The 24,698-nt window shown below is 38.3% G+C and overlaps 2 protein-coding genes across 15 annotated transcripts in view; one reads left to right on the top strand and one right to left on the bottom strand.

The window, feature by feature from the left end:
* Positions 1-21,654, bottom strand: part of KNTC1 (kinetochore associated 1) — a 31,852-nt gene extending 10,198 nt beyond the window's left edge. For 4 of the 6 annotated variants that reach the window (XM_033518121.1, XM_015643817.3, XM_015643821.2 and 1 more), the window contains exons 1-47: positions 21,541-21,654; positions 20,866-20,997; positions 20,640-20,760; positions 20,119-20,234; positions 19,725-19,797; positions 19,107-19,184; positions 18,936-18,970; positions 18,594-18,704; positions 17,626-17,719; positions 17,221-17,273; positions 16,844-16,956; positions 16,477-16,531; positions 15,728-15,826; positions 15,323-15,366; positions 15,155-15,220; positions 14,991-15,066; positions 14,690-14,815; positions 14,507-14,596; positions 13,896-13,961; positions 13,453-13,514; positions 12,946-13,057; positions 12,092-12,235; positions 11,860-11,916; positions 11,676-11,777; positions 11,331-11,447; positions 10,713-10,856; positions 10,343-10,441; positions 9,809-9,912; positions 9,582-9,687; positions 9,078-9,212; positions 8,553-8,672; positions 8,160-8,229; positions 8,014-8,081; positions 7,344-7,636; positions 6,988-7,160; positions 6,696-6,793; positions 5,752-5,893; positions 5,233-5,289; positions 4,516-4,679; positions 3,928-4,035; positions 3,104-3,232; positions 2,530-2,646; positions 2,040-2,149; positions 1,607-1,811; positions 913-1,002; positions 544-715; positions 123-181 (exon numbers count right to left, since the gene is read on the bottom strand). In XM_033518121.1, coding sequence (XP_033374012.1) covers positions 123-181; positions 544-715; positions 913-1,002; positions 1,607-1,811; positions 2,040-2,149; positions 2,530-2,646; positions 3,104-3,232; positions 3,928-4,035; positions 4,516-4,679; positions 5,233-5,289; positions 5,752-5,893; positions 6,696-6,793; positions 6,988-7,160; positions 7,344-7,636; positions 8,014-8,081; positions 8,160-8,229; positions 8,553-8,672; positions 9,078-9,212; positions 9,582-9,687; positions 9,809-9,912; positions 10,343-10,441; positions 10,713-10,856; positions 11,331-11,447; positions 11,676-11,777; positions 11,860-11,916; positions 12,092-12,235; positions 12,946-13,057; positions 13,453-13,514; positions 13,896-13,961; positions 14,507-14,596; positions 14,690-14,815; positions 14,991-15,066; positions 15,155-15,220; positions 15,323-15,366; positions 15,728-15,826; positions 16,477-16,531; positions 16,844-16,956; positions 17,221-17,273; positions 17,626-17,719; positions 18,594-18,704; positions 18,936-18,970; positions 19,107-19,184; positions 19,725-19,797; positions 20,119-20,234; positions 20,640-20,760; positions 20,866-20,991 — 4,899 coding nt within the window. In that variant the 5' untranslated portion in view covers positions 20,992-20,997; positions 21,541-21,654. Of the gene's footprint in view, positions 1-122; positions 182-543; positions 716-912; positions 1,003-1,606; positions 1,812-2,039; positions 2,150-2,529; positions 2,647-3,103; positions 3,233-3,927; positions 4,036-4,515; positions 4,680-5,232; positions 5,290-5,751; positions 5,894-6,695; positions 6,794-6,987; positions 7,161-7,343; positions 7,637-8,013; positions 8,082-8,159; positions 8,230-8,552; positions 8,673-9,077; positions 9,213-9,581; positions 9,688-9,808; positions 9,913-10,342; positions 10,442-10,712; positions 10,857-11,330; positions 11,448-11,675; positions 11,778-11,859; positions 11,917-12,091; positions 12,236-12,945; positions 13,058-13,452; positions 13,515-13,895; positions 13,962-14,506; positions 14,597-14,689; positions 14,816-14,990; positions 15,067-15,154; positions 15,221-15,322; positions 15,367-15,727; positions 15,827-16,476; positions 16,532-16,843; positions 16,957-17,220; positions 17,274-17,625; positions 17,720-18,593; positions 18,705-18,935; positions 18,971-19,106; positions 19,185-19,724; positions 19,798-20,118; positions 20,235-20,639; positions 20,761-20,865; positions 20,998-21,475 lie in introns of all 6 variants that reach the window. The other 2 variants (XM_015643816.2, XM_033518120.1) reach the window with 2 other exon arrangements.
* The window catches only part of RSRC2 (arginine and serine rich coiled-coil 2), a 43,645-nt gene that overhangs the window by 7,979 nt on the left and 10,968 nt on the right, over positions 1-24,698 (top strand). For 4 of the 9 annotated variants that reach the window (XM_015643826.3, XM_015643825.3, XM_015643828.3 and 1 more), the window contains exons 1-2: positions 21,737-21,853; positions 24,338-24,494. In XM_015643826.3, coding sequence (XP_015499312.1) covers positions 21,848-21,853; positions 24,338-24,494 — 163 coding nt within the window. In that variant the 5' untranslated portion in view covers positions 21,737-21,847. Of the gene's footprint in view, positions 1-21,736; positions 21,854-21,980; positions 22,194-24,337; positions 24,495-24,698 lie in introns of those variants that run through there. The other 5 variants (XM_033518123.1, XM_033518125.1, XM_033518124.1 and 2 more) reach the window with 3 other exon arrangements.

The raw sequence follows: 24,698 nt of genomic DNA, 5'->3' as shown, positions 1-24,698 counted from the left end.
GAGTAAGAGTTGTCAGAGCTTCTACAGTGAGGCCAACATCATGCAAAAGAAAGATGGAAACTTCTCTTTTTAGGGTGTGGAGGAATAAGATTAAAATCAATTCCTTCAAGCTGTTACTTTACCTTCATTAGCTTGGAAATCAACAGAAGGGTTGGGAAGGTTTCCTCACTGAGCTCTGCAGCTGGAAAGGAAAAGTTGCCTGTGAGAGTCTCACAATCCACTGGCAGCTCCCTCTGTGAAATTAAGCACTTCCAATTTATTGGTGGATGGGGACCTCCATTGGGAGAGAAAGGATCAGATCCTAATTATCCCCACTGGGCTGGAAACTGGGATATGTGGATAAATTTTAGAGGTCTTAGGAGAGGATTTGAGGACAAACCCTGCACTGTATTTATCAGCAATTTGGGAGCACAAAAAGTGCTTTCAGAAGTAGTTGTGATGAAGACTGCATTAATGAAGAATTACAGTTAATACACAACATAAACTGTGGCACTTTGAAAGTCAGAGATGGCAGAGAAAGGGAATTTGAGATCCTGAACTTACATATAATGTTCCAGAAACACTGGGCAGTTCTGAAGAACAGCAGGTGAAAGGGCAGCCTGGTGTGAGCAGCTGGAGACAAGGCAATCATCTGCTCCAAAACATATTGGTGTTCTAGGTCCACTGGTGGAGAAATCCTTGTGTAAGATTTCAGATGTTTGAGGAGACTCAAAGCCTAGGAAAACAAAAAAGAAAAGAAACCAGAAAATATAAATGGCTGAGAAATTACTATAAATCACTCTTTAAAGGCTATTTTCTGAGGGAAAGATGTGTACATGGAATAATTAATTTCAACAGTGCTGAATAGCTCCATCAATAAATAGACAAAGCAGAATTGGGGTGCCATTAGCAAGGTCACACATCTGGACACACCTGGCTCAGCTGGATGCTGGTGTTCTTCTCATCAGCACTTTGGATCACTCTCAGGACAATTTCCAGAGTTTCATAGTCATAAGGATCCAGCTGTTCAAAATAACAATCTGCTTTTTAAGATCTTATATGATTTGTCTTATAAAAGCATACAAATGTGTTGACTTTTTCCCAATTTTAGTACTAATTGCTGTTTCTTCAGTGTTATGTTGATACAGCACCATGACATAATTCTCTAAAACACTTTCTTAAATCCTAAAATAAGGCAGCAGGATTTTGCAGAAAGACCAAACAATTCAAACAATTCTGCTGAAAACAAACCCCCAAAACCCAAAAAATTCACCCTACAAAAACCCCAACCTTCAAAAATACAAAATGAAACCCCAATCAAACAAAAACACCTCCAGCATATCATTTTTAGCCTCCAACTATTTTTAATGTAGAACTTTTCCAGTGTACTTAGAAATTACTTTTTTGTTTAATTTTCTGGCTGGTTGTAGAGAAGCAGAAAACTGAAACTTAACATTTACAAGCTGCAAGAAAATTTGGAAAAAACACAACCTTTTCAGTTTCTGTGGAATTATTATTATTATATGTCATTCAAGTGACATGCAGCAATTTTTAGATGCAGATTCCAGGGAGGTGACTGTGTTGTTTTATTGTTTCTGTCTTTATTTTACTTTTTTTTTTTTTTTACCTTGTACAATATTCCACTGAGGCTCATGACCAGGTCTTTGGTGCTGCTCAGCAGAGGAATTATTTTTAGTGCTCTAGCCAGTAATGTGGAATGAGGTTGCTTCTCACTGCTTTCTGCAGAGTCATCTTCAACATTATTTGAGTTCTGGAGCAGGAGGGTTTCAATGCAAAGCTGCAGTGCAGCATCACTGTCCAGCATGAAAGTGCTAGGAAAAAACAGAACATGATTTTCTCTGTGAGCTTTGGTGTCATCAAAGATTTTCTTTCCTTAAGAATAAATTAATCCAAAGACAGGATGCATTCTGAATAGCTTTTTTTTTTTTTTTTTTTAAAGGGAACAGTTTTAATTTTATATTAATTAGGATTTATTTAAAGCAGACATATTTCAGTGGCCATGGTTGTTTTTACAGCAATTGATTTAATGGAATCAGTACCTGCAGTAATTCAAGATGAGATCTGTGTCTACTTCTGGGTTTTGTACCAGCACTCTTATGAGTTCTTTCTTCCTTATTGGTGGCTGTCTAAACACAGTCTCAAAAGAAATCTACAGATAAAAACAAATTCATCTTCTTAAGAGAGTCTTTTAGACAACATCAAGACTAATTCCTTACACAGTGAAGCTTTGACTTCTTTAGTTTCAATCCAGACACTTTCAGAGCAGGGAAAAGCAGTAGATTTGCTGATTATCCCCTGTGATTAATAATACTTTAGAATTTAAATTTTCTTTTGCAGACCCCTCAATTATTGCATTTTCATTTCTGATATTTATTTATGCAGACAAGCAGAATGAAAAATTAAGACAAAACCCCAACTTTGCTTACATTTGAATGTGAAATCTGTCTGAAAACTCATACACATCTCAGATTATATTATTAACTGATTAGTTAATAAAACCCTAAAATAAGTAAATAAATAAAAACTTACACCAAATTTACCAATCTGGGTACCCCATTCTGCATCAATAACCAATTCCTGGAATTTTTTCTTTTCTTCTTCCTCACCATATTGGTCAGCAAGCTCTGCTCCCACCAGAGCTACTGCCTAGAATGAAGAAGTGAAGTGAATACAAGTCTAGTAAATAATCTGAAAATCAGGAATCTTGAGCTCCAAATCCTTAGAGGAACTTCAAACAACTCATAAATGAACCCACAACTGTGTAAAATGAAAACAAACCTCAGAGGTGTCAGGGCTACCACATCTCCTGAGCTGGCAATTCAAAGGTGCTTTAAAATTAACTTTCTCTAAAATATTTCCCTAGCATTGTAGAAAGTAATACAAAAGGTACCTTTATCCAAAATATAATGTAGATCTAAATTATGATGGGACCTGAAATAAATAATTTCCAGCTTTGGAATAAGTCATGATGAGGTTGAAAATCACATTCATATTGACAGCAGCTTCCCACTGTACAGAGGCAGCTCCTCTCCCAGGGCCCTAAATGAAGGATCTCTTTGACATTCTCTGTTTGCTGGAGAAACTCAAGGCCTTGGGAATTTACCGAAACTCTTCTGTAATTCTGCCAGGAATTGTTTATGATCTCCCACAACTTAGTGAACATCTCTTCCTTGGGCAAAATGGTGCAATAGCCCAGGGCCAGGTTCTGATCGATGACACGAGAGTTGAACACCTGTGGTTTGGGAGGAAAAAAATGATAAACTTTAGGAATTTATTTAATTTCTTCAATAGGTCTCTTTGTATCAAGTACAACACAGGAAAAATACTCCATAATTTAGATGTGTATTTGGTCTTTAAGTTAGGGAGGAAAAAGAATAAAAATGTGTTTCAGGATTTAAAATTTAAAATCTGAATATCCTGATGCCAGTCTGAAAGTCTCTTCCCTTAGTCTAAGCTGCCTTAGGAGATGGTAAATTGCAGGTTTTGCACAGAGCTTTTTAGAAACTCCCCCCACCTAGGAAAACTACCAATCTAAAACAAATCCAGGATTTCAAATGAGATAGAGAATACCTACAGAGTCTAAAGGCCTTTACTGTCATTTGGAACCCTAAAGGATCCCCTAAAGACGAGGCTTCCACTGCCCAGAATCTTCCAAGCAGAGCAAATTAAGCAGGAACAAAGAACCCACAAGAGCCTCAAGGACTCTTTGAAAAAGGCTCTTCAGGGAAGTGGTTGAGACACCACTGCTAAAGGTGTTTAAAGATGTGGAGATGTGGTGCTCAGGACATGCTCTAGTGGTGGACTTGGCTTTAGTTTAAGGATTGGGCTCCATGATCTCAGGGGTCTTTTCCAACTGAAACAATTCTATGTGGCTGCCAGGTAGAGCAGAAGAAAGTGGCTCCCTCACCCTTCCCAGGGGATTCTTACCTTGTGTAGTAAGTTCAGGACTGAGGTTCTGATTACTGAACTGCTCCTCTGTTTCATAGCTATGAGGAAGCTTCTGGTTTCAGTGAGTAGCAGATCGCTCTCATGTGACTGTTGTGAAGAAAACAGCACTTAATTAAAAATAAATGCTAAATCTTCAACTTCTTGTCATTTACAGTATAGTAGGAGGCACTACAGTAATTGTATTTTCAGATTTATTTAAAGCCTCACAAAGTTTTCTTCTAGATAGGAAAAGGATTTCTGTTTTCCAAGTGCTTTTCAATTGAGGAATGGTTCTTAAATATTCTACTTGTGACTTTTCCCATACTAAACAATGGTAAAACAACATGAAAGAACAGTGTAAACCATTAACACTCATTCTAGTCTCTGCAGGAAGGCCAGGAATAAAAGCTCAGTTCTGAATGCACCTTCCAAAGTAAGAAGACCATGAAAAACAGAGAAGGAACCACCAGCTTCTTTCACAAACTGACTCAACATCTGATCAAGTGGTGCTAACAGAAGGTCATGATGAGACCCCTTCCTCTGCCTCCCAAATCCTTAGAGAATCACTCTAAACTTGCTAAAAGTCACCTTTTCACTCAGGGCCAGATCTGAGGTGTTTGAAATGCCATGCTGGAGGCAGGAGCCGAAGGCACAGACCGTGAGCTGCAGAGCCAGCTGGAACTGGCTGCACTCCAGCAGGTTCTGCACTGCTGCAGAGAAGGGAGATCCAACAGGCAGCAGGAAGTTGTGTCCTGTGAAATATTTTAAAAACAACCTCAGAAAGTAATTATGAAGCATATTGCTCTTGGAGTTCATATAGAGCAGTTTCTCTTTTTTGTCATAAAAGTCATGACTCAGGATATGCCTTAGTTCCCTTTAAAACATAAATTCTCAAGGTTTTTAACTTAATACAGATTCCTATTTTAGTCCAAAACACACAGATTTTTGACTAGAAGTTGTCTTCTTGGACAGGCCTTGATGATCTTCACTCACAGTGGTAGAACTTTGGTCCTGAAGTACAGGTTTTGAGATGCTCAAAAATCCCATGGTGGAATGGTGGGAATTACCACCCAAACTGGTGACTTCTGTGCTGAACCAAACCACCCCCTAAAATATGGCTGTAAGTGGAACATTTAGGCACCTGTGAAAACCCCCTGTGAGTCAGTCATGCTTGTGCAGGGTGAATTTAAACCTCATGTTTTCCAGTGGTCTGTTTAAACTTTCATTGTGGTGGTGGATCTGCCCTCATGGCCCTGGAATTGGGTGATTTTTAAGGTCCTTTCCCACCCAAGCAGTGTGTGATACCTTCCATGAATGTTCTGTGTGCCAGGCTTTGAGACTCCAAGGGGTACAGCTTGCCCACTGAAAGAGAGAAAATGCTCATCATCAGTGTGCCAGGAACTCAGCAACACCAGCAAGTCTGGGAGAACCCTAAAAATACCACAGGACACGACACAAAATAGAGACACGTGAACCCCAAGAGCCATTTGCTGCTATTTTTAACTGTGCCTGCTCAGAATTTACTTTCAAGCAGGGAATATCTCTCAGACTCACAGAGGAATCCAACAGTTTTCAATAATTACTGTGTGTGTAAATCCCTTGGATGAGATAGTCAACATTAAACTCTTCATGTGTGGAAAGATGAACCAAACCCAAAGTCATCTTTCCATTCTCTACCCTCTGATGGGTATTTCTACCATGAGTTTGTCTGAGATTTCTGAGGCGGTAATTTCCACACACAGGCGGAATTATTTATATTTCTAGATAAAATCAATAAGAAACATAGATTTTGTATTCTCTCAATATTAAGGAGAGCAAGCTTACCATAAATAGGCAGAAGAGCAGAAGTGAGTTCATATGCAACTGGAAGAGATGTCTGAGGATCCAGGACTATCCCATCTTCTTTAAAGAAATCATCATATGTCCACTCTTTATAAGGATCTTTATCTCCTCCAGAAGATGTTGTCTAAGTAAGAACATTGTCAAAAGTACACACAAGAAAAAGCAGAGTTAATGAGTCCACTAACAGGTTTCTGTTTTGGAATACAGGAATAGAACATGATGTTCTATTTGAAAGTAGTAATTCTGTTAAATGGCCAATGGCAATAAATCCATTTCCTACCCAGAGTGGCGACATTTGTCTTTCATGTTGCAGTTTTTAGTTGTAAAGCCAAAATGTACTCTTATTCAATTTAATAGAGGCTTTCATAAACATTCTTGGCCAAATATTATAAGCAAACATTTTGCAAATGGACCATTTTCTAGAAAAATAATATTTTGTGGATAAACAAGCCCAGCCACTCTGCTCTACTCCACTCCAGCTGTAAGAGCCCATTCATTTCAAGTAGCCTAAAGCACTGCTTGACCTAAACAGAAAACAAAGCTGCTATTCAAAAGCTTGATCATCTTAAAGTTTTACAGAACTCTTGGGAAAGCTTGCACATAATACATTCATTTAAAAACCAAACCCTCCCTGCCATACTTTCAAGTCAGCTCTCTGCCAGTCCTGGCAGGAGCTGTTTGATAAAAATCACTATTTTCAGCAGGATTTATTATACTGAAATGTAAGTGGAGAATGCTACTTGTGCTTGTCCCACAGCTGCACTGCTTTCAGGACTCAAATCAGTTTATTCTTTAAGCTGAAGAACACACAAATTCTAGGAAATTTTTATTTGTGGATTTTTTTTGTTGTTGTTGGCTTTTTGATTAAAGAGTGCTGGAGAAATGAGAGGGAAAATAATACACAGAGTGAACAGCACAGAAAATACCTCTGCTGTAAATTCATAGTTGTCCATTTGGCACTGTCCATAAATTTCCTTGGCAAGTGAAGTATATTTACAGAGTTCCAGACAATCCAACACTAAATCTGTAAAAAATATTAAGATCATTAGCAGGAATGGAAGGTTCATCTGTCCAATTAAAAGGAAACAATATTGCAGCACTGATTTTCATAGATGCAGATCTAGAAATTCACTTGGTTTTCAGGTTTATTGAAAATAAATAAATTCCCTGCTTGGAAAGCTGGGCTCCCAGCATGAGGGCAATGGGAACAGGAATTACCTGGACTGCACAGTGTGGCTGCTTGGCCAGCCAGCTCATGGATCACTGCTGGAAGATCCATCCCATCAGGAGTGATCATTGGAACATCAGCTCCCAGCATATGGCAAAGCCTTTGACACACTGCAAACAGCAGCTTCCCTGTATTTCCATTCCAGCTGTTTTCATAGAACTCCCTATTAAGAAAGAGAAGGATGTTAAAAAGCCAGTAGTTTTTAGGGCTTTTACATAATTCTGTTCTAATTGTTTAACTAAAACAAAAAAACCTTTCCTTTGTTCTACATAACTCAAAAAAGTGGCAGAAATGGTTCAGAAAAGCCCATTAAAAGTGATGATCTAGAAAAGTTCTGCAGTTTTACCTGCATATATTGACAGCCACTTCCACTTTTCCATCACCCAGGGCTCTCAAGGCCAATTTTTCTCCCAGTTCGTGCTCTGAGACTCTCAGGAGCAAAGCCAGTCTGTACAACCTGGATTCAGTAGTAGGGCTTTTGGGCTTGCCACATTTTGAATTACAATTCACTGCTTGCACATTTCTAGACTTGGATGCAGATCTGACACGTTCATAAGAGCTTATGTGATCCTCAAGAAGAGCAGATATCAGTGAAGGGTTCCTGTATTCCTCATCTGAGAGAAAGATATCAAAATACTTCTGCAACAACAACAACAAAAATTATATGTTTGTATCCATGTAACTTCCTTTAAATAGTTTGTTTTTTACCTGCTGTCCTGAGATTTTAATAAATTCTTACAGCACTCTATCATGAACTCTTTGAAGTATTAACAATTAAGGCTTTAGTGAGAGTATCTAATTTTTGGTTTAAATAGACAATTGAGTTCTAATTTGGAACGTCTCCAGACTAGATTAAATTGCTAGATTAGCCTTAGAATCAATTTGAAGTCAATAATTAAAGCAACATTTTCATGCACGTTGTAAATACAATTAGTTTTTAATGCGATCCATGTGATAAGAACAATTGGAGTAGCTACAGTAAATCAAAAGGGATTTAAAACAATAGAAATATCCACCTGCAGGGTAGCAAGTGTTTCAAACATCTTTAGGTTTTCTTCACATTCACATTTCTTCACGGGATTGTCTGTTGGAGGAGAAAAACAATTACAATTTGTTTCTATTTACACAAGGAAGATATAAGATGTTGAAGTTGTACCTTTACCTTTTTGAATGCTGAACCAGTATTTAAGAACTTCCACCAGTGTCTTAGTCATAAACATTTGCGTTTTTTCCTGCAGGAAAGGAAGAGATTTGTTTTTTGTTGTTAAAATGTTGCCAGAACAGACTTGGGCTTCAGCTCTTAAAGTACAATGTAATGTTCCACATACTTCTTAAGCAACAATTACCAAGTCTGAGGTACAGCCAGTTGAAAAGCAAAGGAAAAGAAAGTTATTTTATATATTAATCCCTTACAGAACTCTTGGAAAACAGTAAATATTAATAGGTGTAATACATGTTTATTCCCCAGTCTGTTAGCTCTCACAGGAAATATTTACACCTCTCCCTTTTCAGAATAACTTGTGTGCACACTTTGTGGTGTGAAAAGCCTCTGTACCTCTTCAGGATCATCTGCTCTGTTCTGTAACGCCAGTCTTCCCCACAGAGTCAGTCTCTCTGCAACTTCCTCAGCCTTAGCAAGAGGCAGAGATTTTAACAAAGTCAAAGATTCCTCTCCCTGAAGGGAATAAAAAAACTAAAATTAGAACAGAAATAATAAAAAGGAAAGGGCATTTGCTTTTGGAAAAGCTGAGTTATGTATATGTTCTTGTTCTGATGCAATGGCTGCACAATGGCCATGAGGGTAAGCAAAAACAATACATAAAAATATGTAGACTTCAGCTCCAAACTCATCTGATCATAACTTTCACCTTATCCTGCCATAAAAGAAGGATAAAACTCTTACAAGTAACTCATTTTCAATGCTAAACATTGGCAGTTAGGTGTCAAATTAATAATTTGAATTAAAAATACGTATACAAACTGCTTACAAGATTTCAGCAATACAACTGATACAATCTTTTATCAAGATGCCTCAGTGTCTGTAAATTGCAGGATCAACTGCCAGGAGGTATTTCCCTACCCTTTCTTTGTCAATCAGGTCCATCATCCTCAGGAAGTAGACTTCCCCAGTGGGCAGCATGTAGGCTTCCACAATTTTCAAGGCATCCTCCAAGCAAGTAGGGGTATCTTGCTTGAGAATGTATCTCACAAGCCTCTGTAAGAAGAAAACAGAGATGGACTTTAGTTGGTTGATGTACAGGAAAACAAAGGAATTAGTTCACACTACTTTACCAATGGAATTGTTCAGTTTGTATCAAAAGCAAGTTACCTGGAAGCTTAAAACTTTTATCTAGAGAAAAGCTGACTAAAGTGTAACTGGGAGAAAACAGGGCCTGGGGAGTGAATTAGCTTGGGAGCTCTGAAAATTTGTCTGGTTCCTCAGGATATCAAGGAACTTCTCCAGAAATACTCATGTTTTCTCCTAATGAAGGGGAGATGTTAAAAAACCCCCAAATTGTTAAAAAGAATTGCCAAGTGCTGTTGACTGGGACCTTTGGAGAAATCTAAAGTCCTGCTAACTTACCATTATCATCTGCTTGTCCTTTAAAAGATTGGTATCTCTTATCCCATAGGCTCTCAAAAGCTTCTTCATCTCCATCAGTCGGTAACTTTCCTGCAGTAGCTTCACTCTGGGGACAAATTCAAGTATCATTAACTCCTTTGCTACCCCCAGCTATGGGATTTAACCATCACACCACCTCAGACATACAGTATTTCCCCAGCCAAGGGTAGCCTGCGGATGCTGCTTACTTGACATGATTCATTTCCAGGTGCTGTTTGACCAGCAGCTCCACTGCTGCACTCCATGGCACCACAGCTCCGTGCATTATCTGCAGGACTGCATCAAATTTCAGCTGCAAAAGGGACACAAACAGCTCACTTTTCAAAATAAGCTTCAAAGTAGTCCCTTGAAGTACTGTTCACATGTGACTGATCCTTTAGGAAAGTATTTTATTTCCCTGCCCAATCTGCACTTGCATATAGGGCATTTATTGCCATCATATGATGTGTCAAGTTTGATTAGAAAATGCTAGCAGTCATTTATGACACTGTGGTTCCATAAATATTAAAATTGGTGAGTTTTCCATGTGATGACATCACAACTACAATTATATCCTCAAAAAACATCACAGGGGAGATGACTAAAATAGAATTAAGAGGACAACACACTATTTTCTCCTCACAGCACTCATTAAAAATGTCCTCAGAGAATTATGTAAAAATAATGTTTTCTCTGAACTGATGTGTTGGAGTCACTAGATGCCTTTCAAAAAATATACTTACATCTGTGTCAGAGATGCAGCCAATGACAGCCACTGCCTTGGCCTCCCAAGCAGTTTCAAACACTGAAATAGATCGTGTCCTGCAACGCTCCAGCAAATCCTGTGTGTTTTGATAAAGGTGATTAGAACATTTGAAATCAGAAAAGATAGGAGTATCTTATAATATGAACAAAATTGTAAAGTTTTCTGGTCATTAAGGGATTGTTTCATAACTGAAATAGTAACTATCATTAAGTTCATTGGCAGGAATAGGATTAATCTAAATTTAAGCTGGGCCTAAAATTCAGTTGTAAATTCAAATGTTCATTGGACTTGGTTTCTGCTTTCTGATGTTGAAACAGCTTCCTTCAAAAGGAAGAAAATATGGATACCTTGACATACTGTAGAAGCAACTCATCTTTTTGTAGGTTGTGCTCACACAGGTAGGGTTTAATACACTTCTCCAAAATTGATGGGACAAGCTCTGGTGCCAAAATTTTATCAAGCATGCGAAAGACAATAGTGGTTGCATTTTCCTGGGAAGCAGGTGGGAAAAAGCCATGTTAGAACATCAGATGTCAGTGCAAGGCCATTTACATTTCTGATACATAATCCAACATCCAGAGGCCACTGAAATCAACTGAAAGATTTCCAGAGCAAGAATCCCTCTTTAGCTCAAATAAACCCTTTCATTTACAAAGCTTTTCTGGTTCAGCTGTACTTTCAATTTCTCTGTTGCCAATCCTTGTTCCACAGTAGATGATCTGTAACAACCTGCATTACCATGGAGTTTGAGCCACACCTTCTCACAGTGTCTTATGTTATATTTAAAACCAGAGTTGAAAGAAAATTTGTAACACAAGTTATCAAATAGTCTTAGCTTATGAATGGAAATTTAACCAACATCGATCAGGACTCCTCTTTTGTCTGAATTTAAATTACATGCAATAAGACTCTTCTCCTTTTTAGAAGAAACTGAAAACCACTTTTTCAAGTGTCTGCAGGGTTACCTTTTCAAAGTCACAGAATGCCAGCCTGCAGTTGTATTTTCTGTACAGATTTCTCAATTCTTGTAAATCATTTACCAGCTTCTTTAACCTCTTTATCTCTTCACAGTCACCACACCTCTGAAACAGTGTTGAGAAGTGAAATGTTAGGAGACAAGACCATTAATAGGCTGTCATCAACTTTTTTTAAGCACAAGAAAATTGGAACTTGATTCTTTCCTTTCATTGAAATAAGTAAATCTTCACCAAACCCACCAGTGACCTAATAATCATCCACTCCAGCTCTAGCACAAAGCATCTGTTTGAAGTTTCTTAGTAACTAATTCTTATTTTTGTTACATTTCTTACCAAAGGAGTCCACTTGCCAAAAGCTGTCACTCCCAGTTCGCCTTGATTTTTACTTGTAAAAAATATTTCTGCCACTTGGAGTCCATTTTCAGGCCAGTTTGCCTGCCCAAAAAAATTGATATTAGCAAACTATATTATACATCTATAAATACAAGATATGCCAAGTTTCTGAAGTGTGATTTACCTTGTCAGTTAATTCAAGGTTTCGAGCAGCTTGTTCCAGCCATTTTGCTAATATTTTCTGGAAAACACAGTTATAAGTAGAGTTATGTTATCTATCAAAGCAAAATTTGCCATTAGAAACTTCTTTCAAAAGAAATAATTTCAAATATAAACTCTAGGGAAAAGAATCCATGAATTCTGGAGGTCTGACAGTAAAGTCATCTTAATATTTACAGTTCTTAAGTCAGTCTCACCTGTCCATCTGGCACAGCACTTTTTGAGAAGGGGATCACAAAATTTTTAAGCCATACACAAAGTTCCTTCAAAGGGGCAGTGAAATGGATGGCATTGAGTAAATCCTTCAGCATTTTCTCATCAAAGCTGCTTTCAAAATCAGCCTAAAATATTAAACCAGAACAATTATAGATCCATGAATTTTGTGTTCATCTGATACTCTGTAGAGCTGTTCCACTAATAGGAAGAGCCAGTAAATTTCACAAACACACAAAGAGAAAATCTCAGTAGTCATAGACAGAAATTAATATGCCTGTTCAGTAAAACTACAGTTTGGTCTTTTTAAATAATTGAAGGCATTTCTTTATAAATCCCACTGCTCTATTACTTTCAGACTTGTTCTATAGTTTTGTCTTATTGAGAAAACAACAGAAATGGAACTGAAAGTCTTGCACTAAAAAAAAAAACAGCAGCACACAGGCACTATCTTAAATACGTCATTCAGAGTAAGAAGTCTGTGTAATCATTTTTCAAGGATTTTAAGGTAGACAGCAAATGTCTACTTAAAAATTCTGAGAGCTGTGCTTGCAAGAAAGTGAATGGAAGATTACAAGAACTGCAGAATAAATCAAATTGCCATGACTTAGAAATTATTTCTGACATCAGAAATAGCAGTTTATTCCTAAATCAATAAGGAGTTCAGCCTCCTAAGCATCCAGGTGAGCAGGTAATCATTATGGTAATTGATGAGATTCTGCCATGGACCTTTGCTTCTCTGAGGAGCTGTTTTGTAACAGCTCCTGTGAAATTAGGCTGGAAAATTGAAGAGATTTAACCCTCTCAATAAATCCCAGAGATGTGTGTGCCACCTCACCTGATGCCTAAGCCAGAGGTACTGTGCACAAGCCAAATTTCCTTCTTCCAGCTGAAAAACAATAATCTTGAACATGTCCTCGTTATTCAGGAATTCTGTCCAAGCAATGCCACTAAAAGTGAGAGAAGGTAGAGAAGCTTTGTTAAACATCATTGTCAAAGGAATTGGGGGGAGAATTTCAAAGCTCTTCTAGCTAGTGCTGGATGTTGTAAGAAACAACAGCAGTGGTGCTCTGTGTTTAGTATAAAATCATAATCCCTCCTATACATATTGAACAACAACAAAAAAATCTAAGTATTTGTGCAACAGATAATTTGTGTTTTCAACATACAGGACAACTCAACTTCTCTGCATTCTCCCTTCTCCACAGCATAGGATAGGAAACTTCAGGCAGAGAAGGAAGATCCTGAAGTTTAATGAATTCATATTAAAAAACTAAAATCATCTTAATTTCCATGGTACAGGCTTAACAATCACAATTAAATTTCCTTTAAATCTTAAACAAACCTGAATTTCTCTAGTCCAAAAGCTTCACAGAATGTTGTAAGCCTTGCCTGAGCTCTCAATACCTAAATGCAGATGAGATTTAAGGTTAAAATCTGGCTTAATATGTTGTTACATTACATGATTAGAGCACTTATTCTCCTTGAAGGCAGATGAGGCTAGTTTACAACAGGACTAAACAAAATGAAATACCTAAAAGTACTTTAAGAAAGGTTCCACCTTCAGTTTATGGAGCATCTGAAACTGAATCCTTCTATGACTGAAGGAATGGTTTATTTCTGAATCTGTCATTACTGTGGTTCTCTTTCATACTATAAAATATATTTTTGTTTAGACCTTTAAAAAATTCAGTAGGGATTTATGGTTACAATTTGAATTCACAGTTTGTAAAACTCTACATTACAATTGTTTATATAATACTGCAGATCCAAGAAATTTGTGCTCACCTCAGCTATGGATACTGGAGCCCCATCAGATGGTGGAGCATTGGTTCTATTATCTTTCTTCAAGATCTGAAAAAAGGACATGAGGGGGTTTTGGGCTGACAAGTCCAGAGAGGACTGTGAGAGCAGTAAAGACAGAAGCAAAAAGTCAGGATTTCTGTAAACTGAGATTTTACAATGTTAGATTGGATCTAACCTGATCCAGTCTAATCTGGTTGGATTTCTGCATGGATGGAGGATCAGACACATAATGTGTATCTCTCTGGCTCTGTTTGATAAGACTAAAATAAAGAAAACCAAAAAGGTGACCTACTTTTGAGCTTTAGTTTGAAAATTAATATTTTAAAGGTACTTAAAAAAACTGCTACTCAAAACTAAACCATGCTTTCTGATGCAAAAATAAAACAGTGAGCTCTTTTTTGCCCTTGAGCAATACCAAGAAGGAGGTTGGAACAAGACTTACTGCTCCTTCATGGCTGGTTACATAGGTTTTATAATGCCTTTAGTTTTGCCTTTTGGAATGACTGTAACTGGCTTGTGCCCCTCTGAAGTTGCACAGAAGGGTAGAAGAGAAGTTGAAGAGTAGAAGAAATAGAAACAAATAAACCCCTTACTCTGATTTTAGCATAATTCAGCATTTCTCGGGTGGTTTCATACAGTGGCCACGGAGCATTTATGCAGTAATTCACAACAAACTGGTTGTCCTGTTTGCATAAGGAAATAACTGAAATGAATTACAAGATCCTTTATAATTTGAATTGCTTTAGTAGGGAAAGAGGGTAGAAATAAAAACAAACCTGAATTTTTTGCAAATTTTCTTTGGCTTCATTGCCAAGATCCAGCAAGGCTTCCTGGCCATGACTCCCAAGAGAAGCTGAAGCCAGTTTCTCTAAAATGGTGTTTGCTTTTACTTTGTATACAAGCTATTTAAAAATAATACAAGTATGGTGAGTTATTTTATAAGGTAACATTCCACTGCCTTGGTAATATTTGTAATATTTTTAATACTTTCTATTGGACTATAGGGCAAGAACCTGACTCATAATTTCAGTTATACTCTTTAATCTCAAATGTGTTTATCATGAATGAACAACTCACCTCAACATCCAGTCCAAACTGAATAGCAAAATTCTCTGCTTCAGTGAATTTGTGTTTGTGCAGTAAACGACTTAGTCTGGGGATGAAATAAAATAAAGCACTTCAATATAAGTCCCAATATTAAAAAAAACATATAATACAGTGGTTTTTAGAGAAATCAGTACCTATTTTCTGGCAAGGCTTCAGTTAAACTTCTCATCACAACTATAGAAACTGGGTCTTCAGAGGGCCTGAGGATGAGAGGGAACTATGTGAATTTATCACCTCTGTGTGGAAGTAATCTGCTATTTTTATATAATAATGAGCTAGTTACAAACAAAATATTATCTTACATCTGATGCTTTTCATGAATTCCTTCCAAGAAGTATATTGTATCCTGTAGTGTGCAATGACAGAAACCATCAGGTGAAATAAAATAAATTCCAAATAAATCCAGAGCATTTTTCTATCCCAAGAGAACTTGAAAAACTTCCCTCAGTAGCAGCAGCAGGAACAAGTGGCAGTGCTATTAAGCAGTGCAAGAGACCTCAGACTAAATTTAAATTTTTCAGTTTGCTTCATAACAGGGTATTTTTCTCTACCCTTTGAGGACATCACTTAATTTTTCTTTGTATGGTTCCTGCATAGTTTCTAGCAGAAATTGTTTCTAACCTAACAGTACCCTCTTTAATATTTACATATAATAACACAATTATATTTCTTCTAAGAACAGCAACAAAAAAATCATCAAAACCTACTGTGCAAATCCCACTTTGAACAAGGGAAGAAACAAGAGACACTTCCAGAGAATATAGCTGTTGCATAGTGGGCAATGTAAAAACCATTACACTTCTCATCTATTAAAAAAAAGAGAAAAAACAAACAAAGAAGTCAGAATTATTTTTCTCTCTAACACTGGTGAGAAAGCAACATTTGCAGAATAACTTCTGAATTCTTATAGAATCAGAGGGCAGTATTTGTAGGACTTTTTATGGAATGCAGATGTCCAGCTTGAGGAAGTTTAATGAAGCTTCAGCTGTTGCCTCACTCTCTCTCCAGGCTTATTATACATAATTCAACAGGTTTAATCTAATTTTTAAAATTGTATAATGTTCATCCTGCTATTTGATTTCAGCTGACTGCACTGACTGTACCTGGGGGTAGATAGTGAAGGCAGCAGAGACATTGTTCTAAAGAAATCTGTGAAGGGGTGTAAGATAATAATATATTTTGCTGCTCTTCCTTGTCTGCCGACCTTAAAAAACCAAACAAAAAAACTCCAAACCACCCATAAAAACCCCAACCAGGGACAGCTTGGCCTGGTCACCACCACAGGAATCTCAACAGCCCTCACCTGCCAGACCCTGATATGTAGATGTCCACATTTTAGCTCCTCAGAGTTCTCTGTGCCCCAAATATTTTGCCACCTCCATCCCTCTCCCCCTTTTTTTCCTATGAGAAATTGCATTACAATTAAGGAATAGAACACAGATAATAAACATTATACCTGTTTGTCATCTGGCAATGTCATGATGATCAGTTTCACATTGGCAAGCTCTTGCCTAAAGAATGAGAAAGAGATAAAAGAAAGCAAAATTTCCTGTATGAATATTAGGTTAAAACTGTGAAAAATTTTTGCTTCTGTGTTTTAGAAAATTTTGCATTCCATGAAAACAAATACATTTAAAAATCCCTTTATAATTTAATATATAGCTCTATACATTCTAGCACTTTCTCACACTTTAGAACAGTAGTTACACTTTTTCACACATTCTGTTTAACCTTAATTTTTAAGGAAATGAATTTCTAACAAGAACATGCTGTTTTGCATTAGCAAAATCTAGCACTCAGGACTGGTGTAACACTCCACTTACCACGTGACTTGAGAGGAATCTGACTCAGTAGTGAGAAGAAATTCTTCAATATGTATTAAAGGCCAATCCCAAATTAGAGTGAGAGAATAAATATCCCACATGCTTAAGATGTTCTAGATGAAAAAAAATCAGACATGAGTTCATATTTTCCTCATAGAAGACAGTTTTGGAGCAAAATATTGTATTTTGTGGCCTAAATAATGAATAGGAGTAGAATTAAAAAAAAATAAAATACAGGAACAGCAACATGCTCTTAATATAAGGAAATAGAAGCACCTTCATTTTATAGAAACTTCACTTTAAACCTTAAAAAATATGTTTATAAGCTGGTTCAAGAACATTGTAAAGTGAAGATTAAGCCAAATCATTACCCATACCTCTGTATCCAAAACAAACAGCTGATTGTCAAGGACTTGAAGTTTTGCAGCACCTAAAAAATATTAATACTCACATAAATTCATTATTTTTCTTGAGATATGTATCAGAAGCAAAAAACATATTCAAACACACAACCAAGTGTTGGAAACCTCATGGAACTTCCTAGGACTGTGCAAAGTTTAGCTTAAAGAGAATTGTCATTTATGTAACTATTAAAGTTAATAGTTGAAGTGTTATTGAGTAAAACTGCAATTCCAAAGCCCACATTTTGTCTGTACTTTACAAAAATGTTCTGTTTGGTACCTGTGAATTTATTAAAAATAATGAAATAACCAAAAATAAGTACATTCTGCAATTAAATATGAAACCTACACTCACCTATAAAAACATAAAACTTTCTTTACCTTGGATCAGACTTGAATCAACAAAACTTTGAGCAGAAACCAGGGCATTGGTGGGGTCCACCTCCCATTTGGAGAGCACATAATCACCTTTACCCTGTGAGGAGAGGCAAAGTAAAATGTGGTTAGACAGGAGATATTTGACCACTGACATGTCTGCTTCTACAATTGATCTTTAACTTGGAAAGCTACAAAACTAAATTTAACTTTATTCCCCTACTGATGTTCAGAAAAATACACTGATTCCTTTATTTTTAATTTAACTTTTTTCTCTTCTCCTTTCAAGACTGGCCTTTGTTACCGTGATTGTTAAACTCAGCAGTTTTTGGCTCTTTGAAAAACAGCATTTCAAAATATCCACTTTCCATTCTCATAGAACATAAAAGCTGAATGAAATTACTCTGTGCCTACTGAGGAAAATCCCATTGAATTCAACAGGCTTAAAAAAATAAACTCAGAGAACTTGTTTGCAGTCCCAAATTACATTTCAAAGCATGTCTATGTTTTAATTTCCTTATTAGTTTCTGTACTTAATTCATGCTTAAACACTTTGTTGAATTAGACCTTGTTATTTTAGCAGGCCTTATTGTATGAGAGCCTGACTGGAAGATTCTTGCCAGCTATGGTTTTATCTGTGTGCTCAAGGATAGCATCTATAAACAATCCTGCCTGTACAGACCAGGAACCAGTGATTTACTAAGCTCAGAAATTCAGGGTGAAAATATTTTCCCCTCACCCATCATAACAAAGTAATTGTGGAAATGACAACAGTTATTTCCTTATGTGTAAAACTACGGAGAGGCTGCAGAAGTGATAACCTTTTAATTTACAGTGAAGGAAATGAAAGGCAAAACAGTGCAAAAAGCTGATGAGCTGCTTTTTCAAGCAGCTGGAGACAAATTTTGTTGTAGATCCAAAAATGCCATCACTGATCACATAAAAATTGTTATGATCACATTCTTAGTGCTTACCCCGATTATCAAATGGATTTTGTTCACTGAGTTGCTGATCACAAAATCCTGACAGCCCAGGCTGTGATGCTCTCCTGTGGCAATGAAGGTTGTCTTTATCTGTCCTTGTAACTGGTGGGTGGGAGAGGAAGGGGATGGCAACAAATGGAGAAAAAAAAGAGATGTTTATAGAACCAGTGGGTAAAATTTCTCTGCTCATTTCTAAATGTACAGAGAAAGTAACAGTCACAGCTGTGAGGTGGAATGATGGACTGGTAAATAGTCAGTGGAATGTACAGAGCAAAGTTTAGTTACAAACTCTGCACTTTTAACAATTTTACTGGTTTTGAAGGTGTTCCTTACTTGCTTTGCTGTAGTCATATCCATCTTCTCAATTGCTAAATATTAAAAAATAAAAAATAAAAAATCAGCGTTAAGTAAACTTTTTCAAAATTTTAAAAAGGCACAAAGAAACTTTTTGAATACAGATATCCCTGTTCCAATGAAACCCCAGGGATCTGTAGCTTATCCTACCTTCCTGTGTTTTACCAAGTGGGACACACATAATGCAGAAGCATCCATTGCTTGTGAGAATGAACATGTGATAAACACCTAAAAAAACCCAAAAGAAATATTTCAAACTGAAGTATTCAAGAGCAACTAAAGAGAAGACTTGCTTGTAAACAGGACAGTGAAATAATTGTCCCCCCAAAAAAATCATCTGACCAATAGATTTTTAAACAAACTATTTTAAACAAAAATTTTGTCATTTCCAATTAGGAGCAAAATAATATATTCAACTGTGACAGAACAGGGCTGGGAGCTCTTAGAACAGAACTACTGAAGTCTGATAGAATAAGAGAGAAGGAATTCTTCCTTTTTAAGCATTTTCATATGTTTAGCACAGTCTCAAAAGAAAGAGGTATTGAGCTCTGAATGTTTTTCTCCTATGGCATTTGTAAAATAATTAATGAGATAAAGAATCCTATACAACTTTGCCTCATACACATAAAATTAACTTTAAAATTAACTTTTCTTTATGCTTTTCTGTATTATTTATTTTGCAATCTCTTTCCCTGAGAGCTATTAAAGGGGAACAAAATCACAAAAATTCAGACAAAAGGGGGAGGAAAAAAATCATCCAGTTCTTACCTGCATCTGCAATATCTTTAACAAAAAAGAGACTTAAGTAAGTCTTTTCACTTGGAGATTGTTCAACCAAAATCTGAAATAGAACAGCATAAAGACTATTATTCTGTATTTCACAAAAAAAAACAAAAGAGAAAAGAAAAAAAAATACTGATCATCAAACTTTAAACTTCTTTTTTTCATGAAGTTTCTTGTTTATGCATGTCATTCCTAAATAGATTTTCCTGATTCGTTAGTCATGGGAACAGAAGTACCCATTTCACCTGTTTGGTTAGAATATGTGGTCAAAAAGACAATGATGTTTATACTTAGAGTATTTGGAAGAATGACTAAAAAACCTCAAGAAAGTCTAAGACAAAAATGTTTTCAGCAAAATGAAACAGAAAAATTACTGTACCTTTGTTAGCAAGGTTTGTTTTGATGGGACGTGAATAAGATGTAAACTACCACTTCTCTCACCAACCACAAGGAATTGTTTGTCTTGACACATACCCACTACATCCACGTTAGTATCTGAAAAGTTTCATGGCAAAATGTCAGATATTAAGGTTTGGATTTAATGAATAAATATTAACACACAAACTGGACAATGCAGTGTCCCAGATTTCTTCAAAACAAGTTATAACAAGTTATTCTGACTAAATAAAACACAGGAAGAGGTGTACAGGGAGTGGTTTTGGTATTCATTATTCCCACCTCAGTGAAAAGTTAGAAAATATTCTAATTAAATTGTACTGAAATAGTTAATTGTGTTCAGAATCCAAAATCACTTTTTATTACTTAGGCACTAGTTATAATGCTTCCCTTTACAGGCTAGTCAGACACTGGCTATGTTTCCTGTACAAACCTAGGTATTTCAAAATAATAGTTTGCAACAGTTTTCACTTGCCAAATGGAATTCCAAAGGAAAGAACTTACCAAACTGAATGTTCATCAGAAGAGACAGCCCAGTGCTGTCCAGAAGTGCCACAGATCTGTCCACAACAATAATGCTGCCATCCCTGGAGCTGTGTGCATGGAGCTGAGGGTTCACAGAGACCTGGGAAGAGGAAAGTTGTTTCACACAGGAACACTTCAGAAAACACGACACAGAAGCCCAGGTAATTATTAAGAAAGACAAAAGCACAGTTTTGATGGGTTGTACCTTCTCTGAAGATGTGATTTGCAGCAGTGTGTCCACCTGATACAAGGCGGTGCCACACTCGTGTCCCAGCCCCACAGGGAGCTGCCCGGTGTCATCGTTCAGCAGGAGCTCGATATCGTTCCACATCTTTGCCTGGGATAAACATTTCAGGAACATCTTGTAGAGCAGACAGCTCCAAAAAGTTACACGGCCACAGACAAGTTATTGGTTTTATTACTGGATGGGGACACCGTGACAGGAGGAAGGGCTGTACAAGAAGACTCTTGAAGATAAACAGCGTATTTAGAACCAAGTGAGCAGTGTGGATCCCTGCCCGGCTGAAGGCAGCTTTGGGGAAACAGATTCCGCCAACTAAATTCACAGCTAGAGTCCTCCCCACCATGCTGTGAACACCCCCTGCTCACACAGACACCGATGCCCTGCCCCCAGGGACCCTCATCCCCTCTACTGGAGACAAACCCCTGTCCACAGGGATCACCTGCTCACAGGAACCTCCATCCCCTGCCCCCAGGGAAAAAATGTCCCTGACAGAGGTGACAAATCCTCACAGGGACCCCCATCCCTCCCTGCCGCCGGTGACATCCCCATTTCCAGACGGACCCCTGCTCACATCGTCTCCCCGATCCCCTCACCGTTGACGCTCCCGTGCCCTCAGGGACCCCCCGATCCCCTCACCGGTGACGCTCCCGTGCCCTCGGGGACCGGGCTCCCCTGACCGCGCCCCCTCAGCGGCTCCTGGGTTTCAATTTGGCGGGAGCCGGGACAGGCTCAACGGGTCGCCGCGGCGGCCAAACTCCGCGAAAGCGAACGCCCCACCCCAGCCCACAAAGCACCGCGTTCCCCCACGCCCCCCCCCAGCGCCACATCCGGGCACCCGCAGTGAGGGCGGGCGGGGCCGCGCGCGATCGCTGTGGCCGCGCAGCCGACGGAGGTCGAGCCCTGCGAGGACGTTGCTGAGGGGCGGCGGCCCGGGCGCTCGGTCATGGCGGTGAGCGGTGGTCGCTGCCGGGGTTTTGAGGCTGGGGTGGCTGGGAAGGGGCTGGTGGGGGGCAGAACCGGGGAGGGCCGGGTCGGGAGCCGTGTGCGCGGAGGCACAAAATGGCGCCCGCCGCGCCTTGGGCTGCGGCGCCATGATGGGCTCTGGGAGGGGCGGCCGCGCTGCACACACCGCTTCTATCCCCGTCTCCAGAAGTTTCTGTTTCGTTCCTCGGGGCTTGGAGAGAGGCGAAGACTCCCTGACACTGAGCCCTGGTGGTTTCATGGCTTTGGGGAGAAGTGCTGTGGTCATATTGCCGTTTCTCACGGGGACCGTGGGGCGAAGCTTCCCTGTGAGGGGAGCGACATGGTTCTTGTGCCGTGTTAAATTTTTGTTTCTCTCCTTTTCTTTGCTCTTCTTTTTTGTGTTTGGTCACAGGCTTTTTTGTGTTCGAATAATTTGCTCCCGTCCTGCTTTTTATGGTTAAAATCGATGGGAAACGTCTCTGCTGTAGTTAGCACTGTCCTTCATGTTCAGGCAGGGTCTAAGTGTAGCTTTATTTTCTGGGAAAAATTCCATGATTTGGTAATGTACAAAGGCATTTCGTTTCTAAATGGATTGAAGAATGAGTAAGAGTTATCAGAGAGTTAATATGATGTGGTTAATTTTTTCAAAAGTTGTTCAATAGTTTGGAGTGTAAAAAAATCCCCAAACTCAAAAAAACTAACAAAGTAACAGGGCTTGAAAGTGATAAAACTTTATAGAGTTGACTTTAAGAATTTTTGCAGAGTCTAGTCTGGTAGTTAAAAGTTCTTGTCTTGAAAGTTTGAACAGTGGTGAAACAGAACAGGGGGACTGTAAACTTCCGGAGAAAGTTAATTTTTTTTTCTTTTTTTGTTATGTAACTTACCCTATTAAGAGTAAGATAACATTTTTCTATAAACGGATTTTAATTATGTACTTTGGTTTTGTACTTAGATTAAAGATACTGCTACTATATTTACAACTTCCTCTAAAGTATAGGGGCCTATTCAAGGTAACACTGAGCCTGTGGCCAGTCTGAGAACTGAGAATAAACTCAGTGAATTCTTTCAGGTTTTTAATTGCTGAGATTTTTGTGGCACAGAGATTTCCCCCAGGTGCAGAGCACAAGGGCAGTAATGAGCAGCACTGTGTAAATAGTGAGATTGGTAGCCTTGGAAAATGTGGCAGTGGGCTCAGTTTCACTTGGATATTGTGTTTTAAATCCCAGCTAATTTACATTTATTCTTCTCAAGTAACTTCAAAATGTAAACAGTAGTAGCTGAAATATAAATCAAATGTTTACCTCCAGCATGTCATGAAGAAAGTCTGCCATTAGCACACAGTACACTAATGACAATTTGTAATATCTGCTGTGATTTAAGGAAACAGAATTGCTTTGTTTCAAATGAGCTTTTGAAGGTTTTCCCATGTTTCGTTCAGTTTGCAAACTGTTCTGCCACTTGCAGCTGGAAAATGCGAGTTCAAGTCCTCTGCTACATTAAATTGTCTTCCTGAATAGCAGTTCTGGGCCAAAGGATGATATAGTGACACCTTCGGCAGCCCCACGTTGTTCAGAAGGTTTGATTATGACTGGTATAGAGGAGATCAGAACAAGAGCAGTGAACCTGTAAAATCATTAATGAGAGCATGTTCACCTTCTCAGTGTGTGCTTTTTCACTCTGCTCCTTTCAGAGCATCGTACACCGGTTGTAGTCATTTACCTCTCACACACTGGGTCACAGAGTATCTTGATTTCACAGTATCAGTGTTTGGATTTAGTCCTCCTAGATCAAGGTTTGGAAGGAGTGGAGGGAACATCTTGGTTTTCATTATCTGGTAAAAATATGATCTTGGAACAGATGTTAGTGATCTGTGTGTACTCTCATACAAATAAATATTTTTGCAGAGATATTGTTGAGGTGTTTCCTCATTCCAGAGTGAACTGTCTAACCCTAACACAGTGCACCTTACTGCATTTCCCTTCAGAGTTCACTCCATGCTTCAGAACACTGTGGGGATTTTGTGCTGTGCCTCAGTAATGCCCAGACTTGTCAGGTCACTCAGATCTGCTGGGACAGCACTGACCTTAAGTAATCCTGGTCTTGGACATGCTAAAAAGTGGTTGACCTACAAACACCACTTAGAGAAAACTCTATCTCAGAGTTTAGTGTTACTGATACTCCTAGAAGTACTTGGAAAAAGTAAAGTACAATTTAATGTAGTGAGAGAGCAAAATGTGAACTTTATATCAGTTCTCCTTATTAAAATCTTGGAAAATTAATCTGAATGCAGTTACACAGTTCCCTGCAAGTCTCTAAAGCTATTGTCTAAGGATAGGGTGAACACAGCATTGTCTTTGTTAAAAAGAATCAGATGTATCTTCAGAGGAAGCATGAGATAAATTGTTGGGTTTTTTTCCTCTGTTTTCAGTCCTAAGCTTCTGTTTCTTAAAAATGGTGTCTTCATGTGCAGGGTAGTGATACAGAACGAGATGGAGTAGTCCCAGAAAAATCTTCTCCAGAAAGAGAGAAGAAAAAGGAACAATCAGATGCCTCTAGTTCTCCCAGAACATCAAAGCATCATTATTCGAGATCACGCTCACGGTCAAGGGAAAGAAGACGAAAGTCAGGTATGGTCTCGATGGAAGCAAATTGCTTGTGGAGCTGAAATCTCTTAGAAGCAATTTTGGGAAAAATAGACAGGCTTAGCCCTAGAAACTTGTTAGAATTGAGGAAAAACGCATCTACTAACTTTTGGGATGTATTCTAAATATTGAAACTACTGGGGGAAAAGGTCTTATCAGTATTGAGGGGATTGGGGAAGGGGGGACGTG

The sequence above is a fragment of the Parus major genome, chromosome 15, assembly GCF_001522545.3.
Source record: "Parus major isolate Abel chromosome 15, Parus_major1.1, whole genome shotgun sequence".
NCBI lineage: Eukaryota > Metazoa > Chordata > Aves > Passeriformes > Paridae > Parus > Parus major.
The sequence above is the reverse complement of the archived record's forward strand: the minus strand, read 5'-3'. Positions and strand labels throughout refer to the sequence as shown.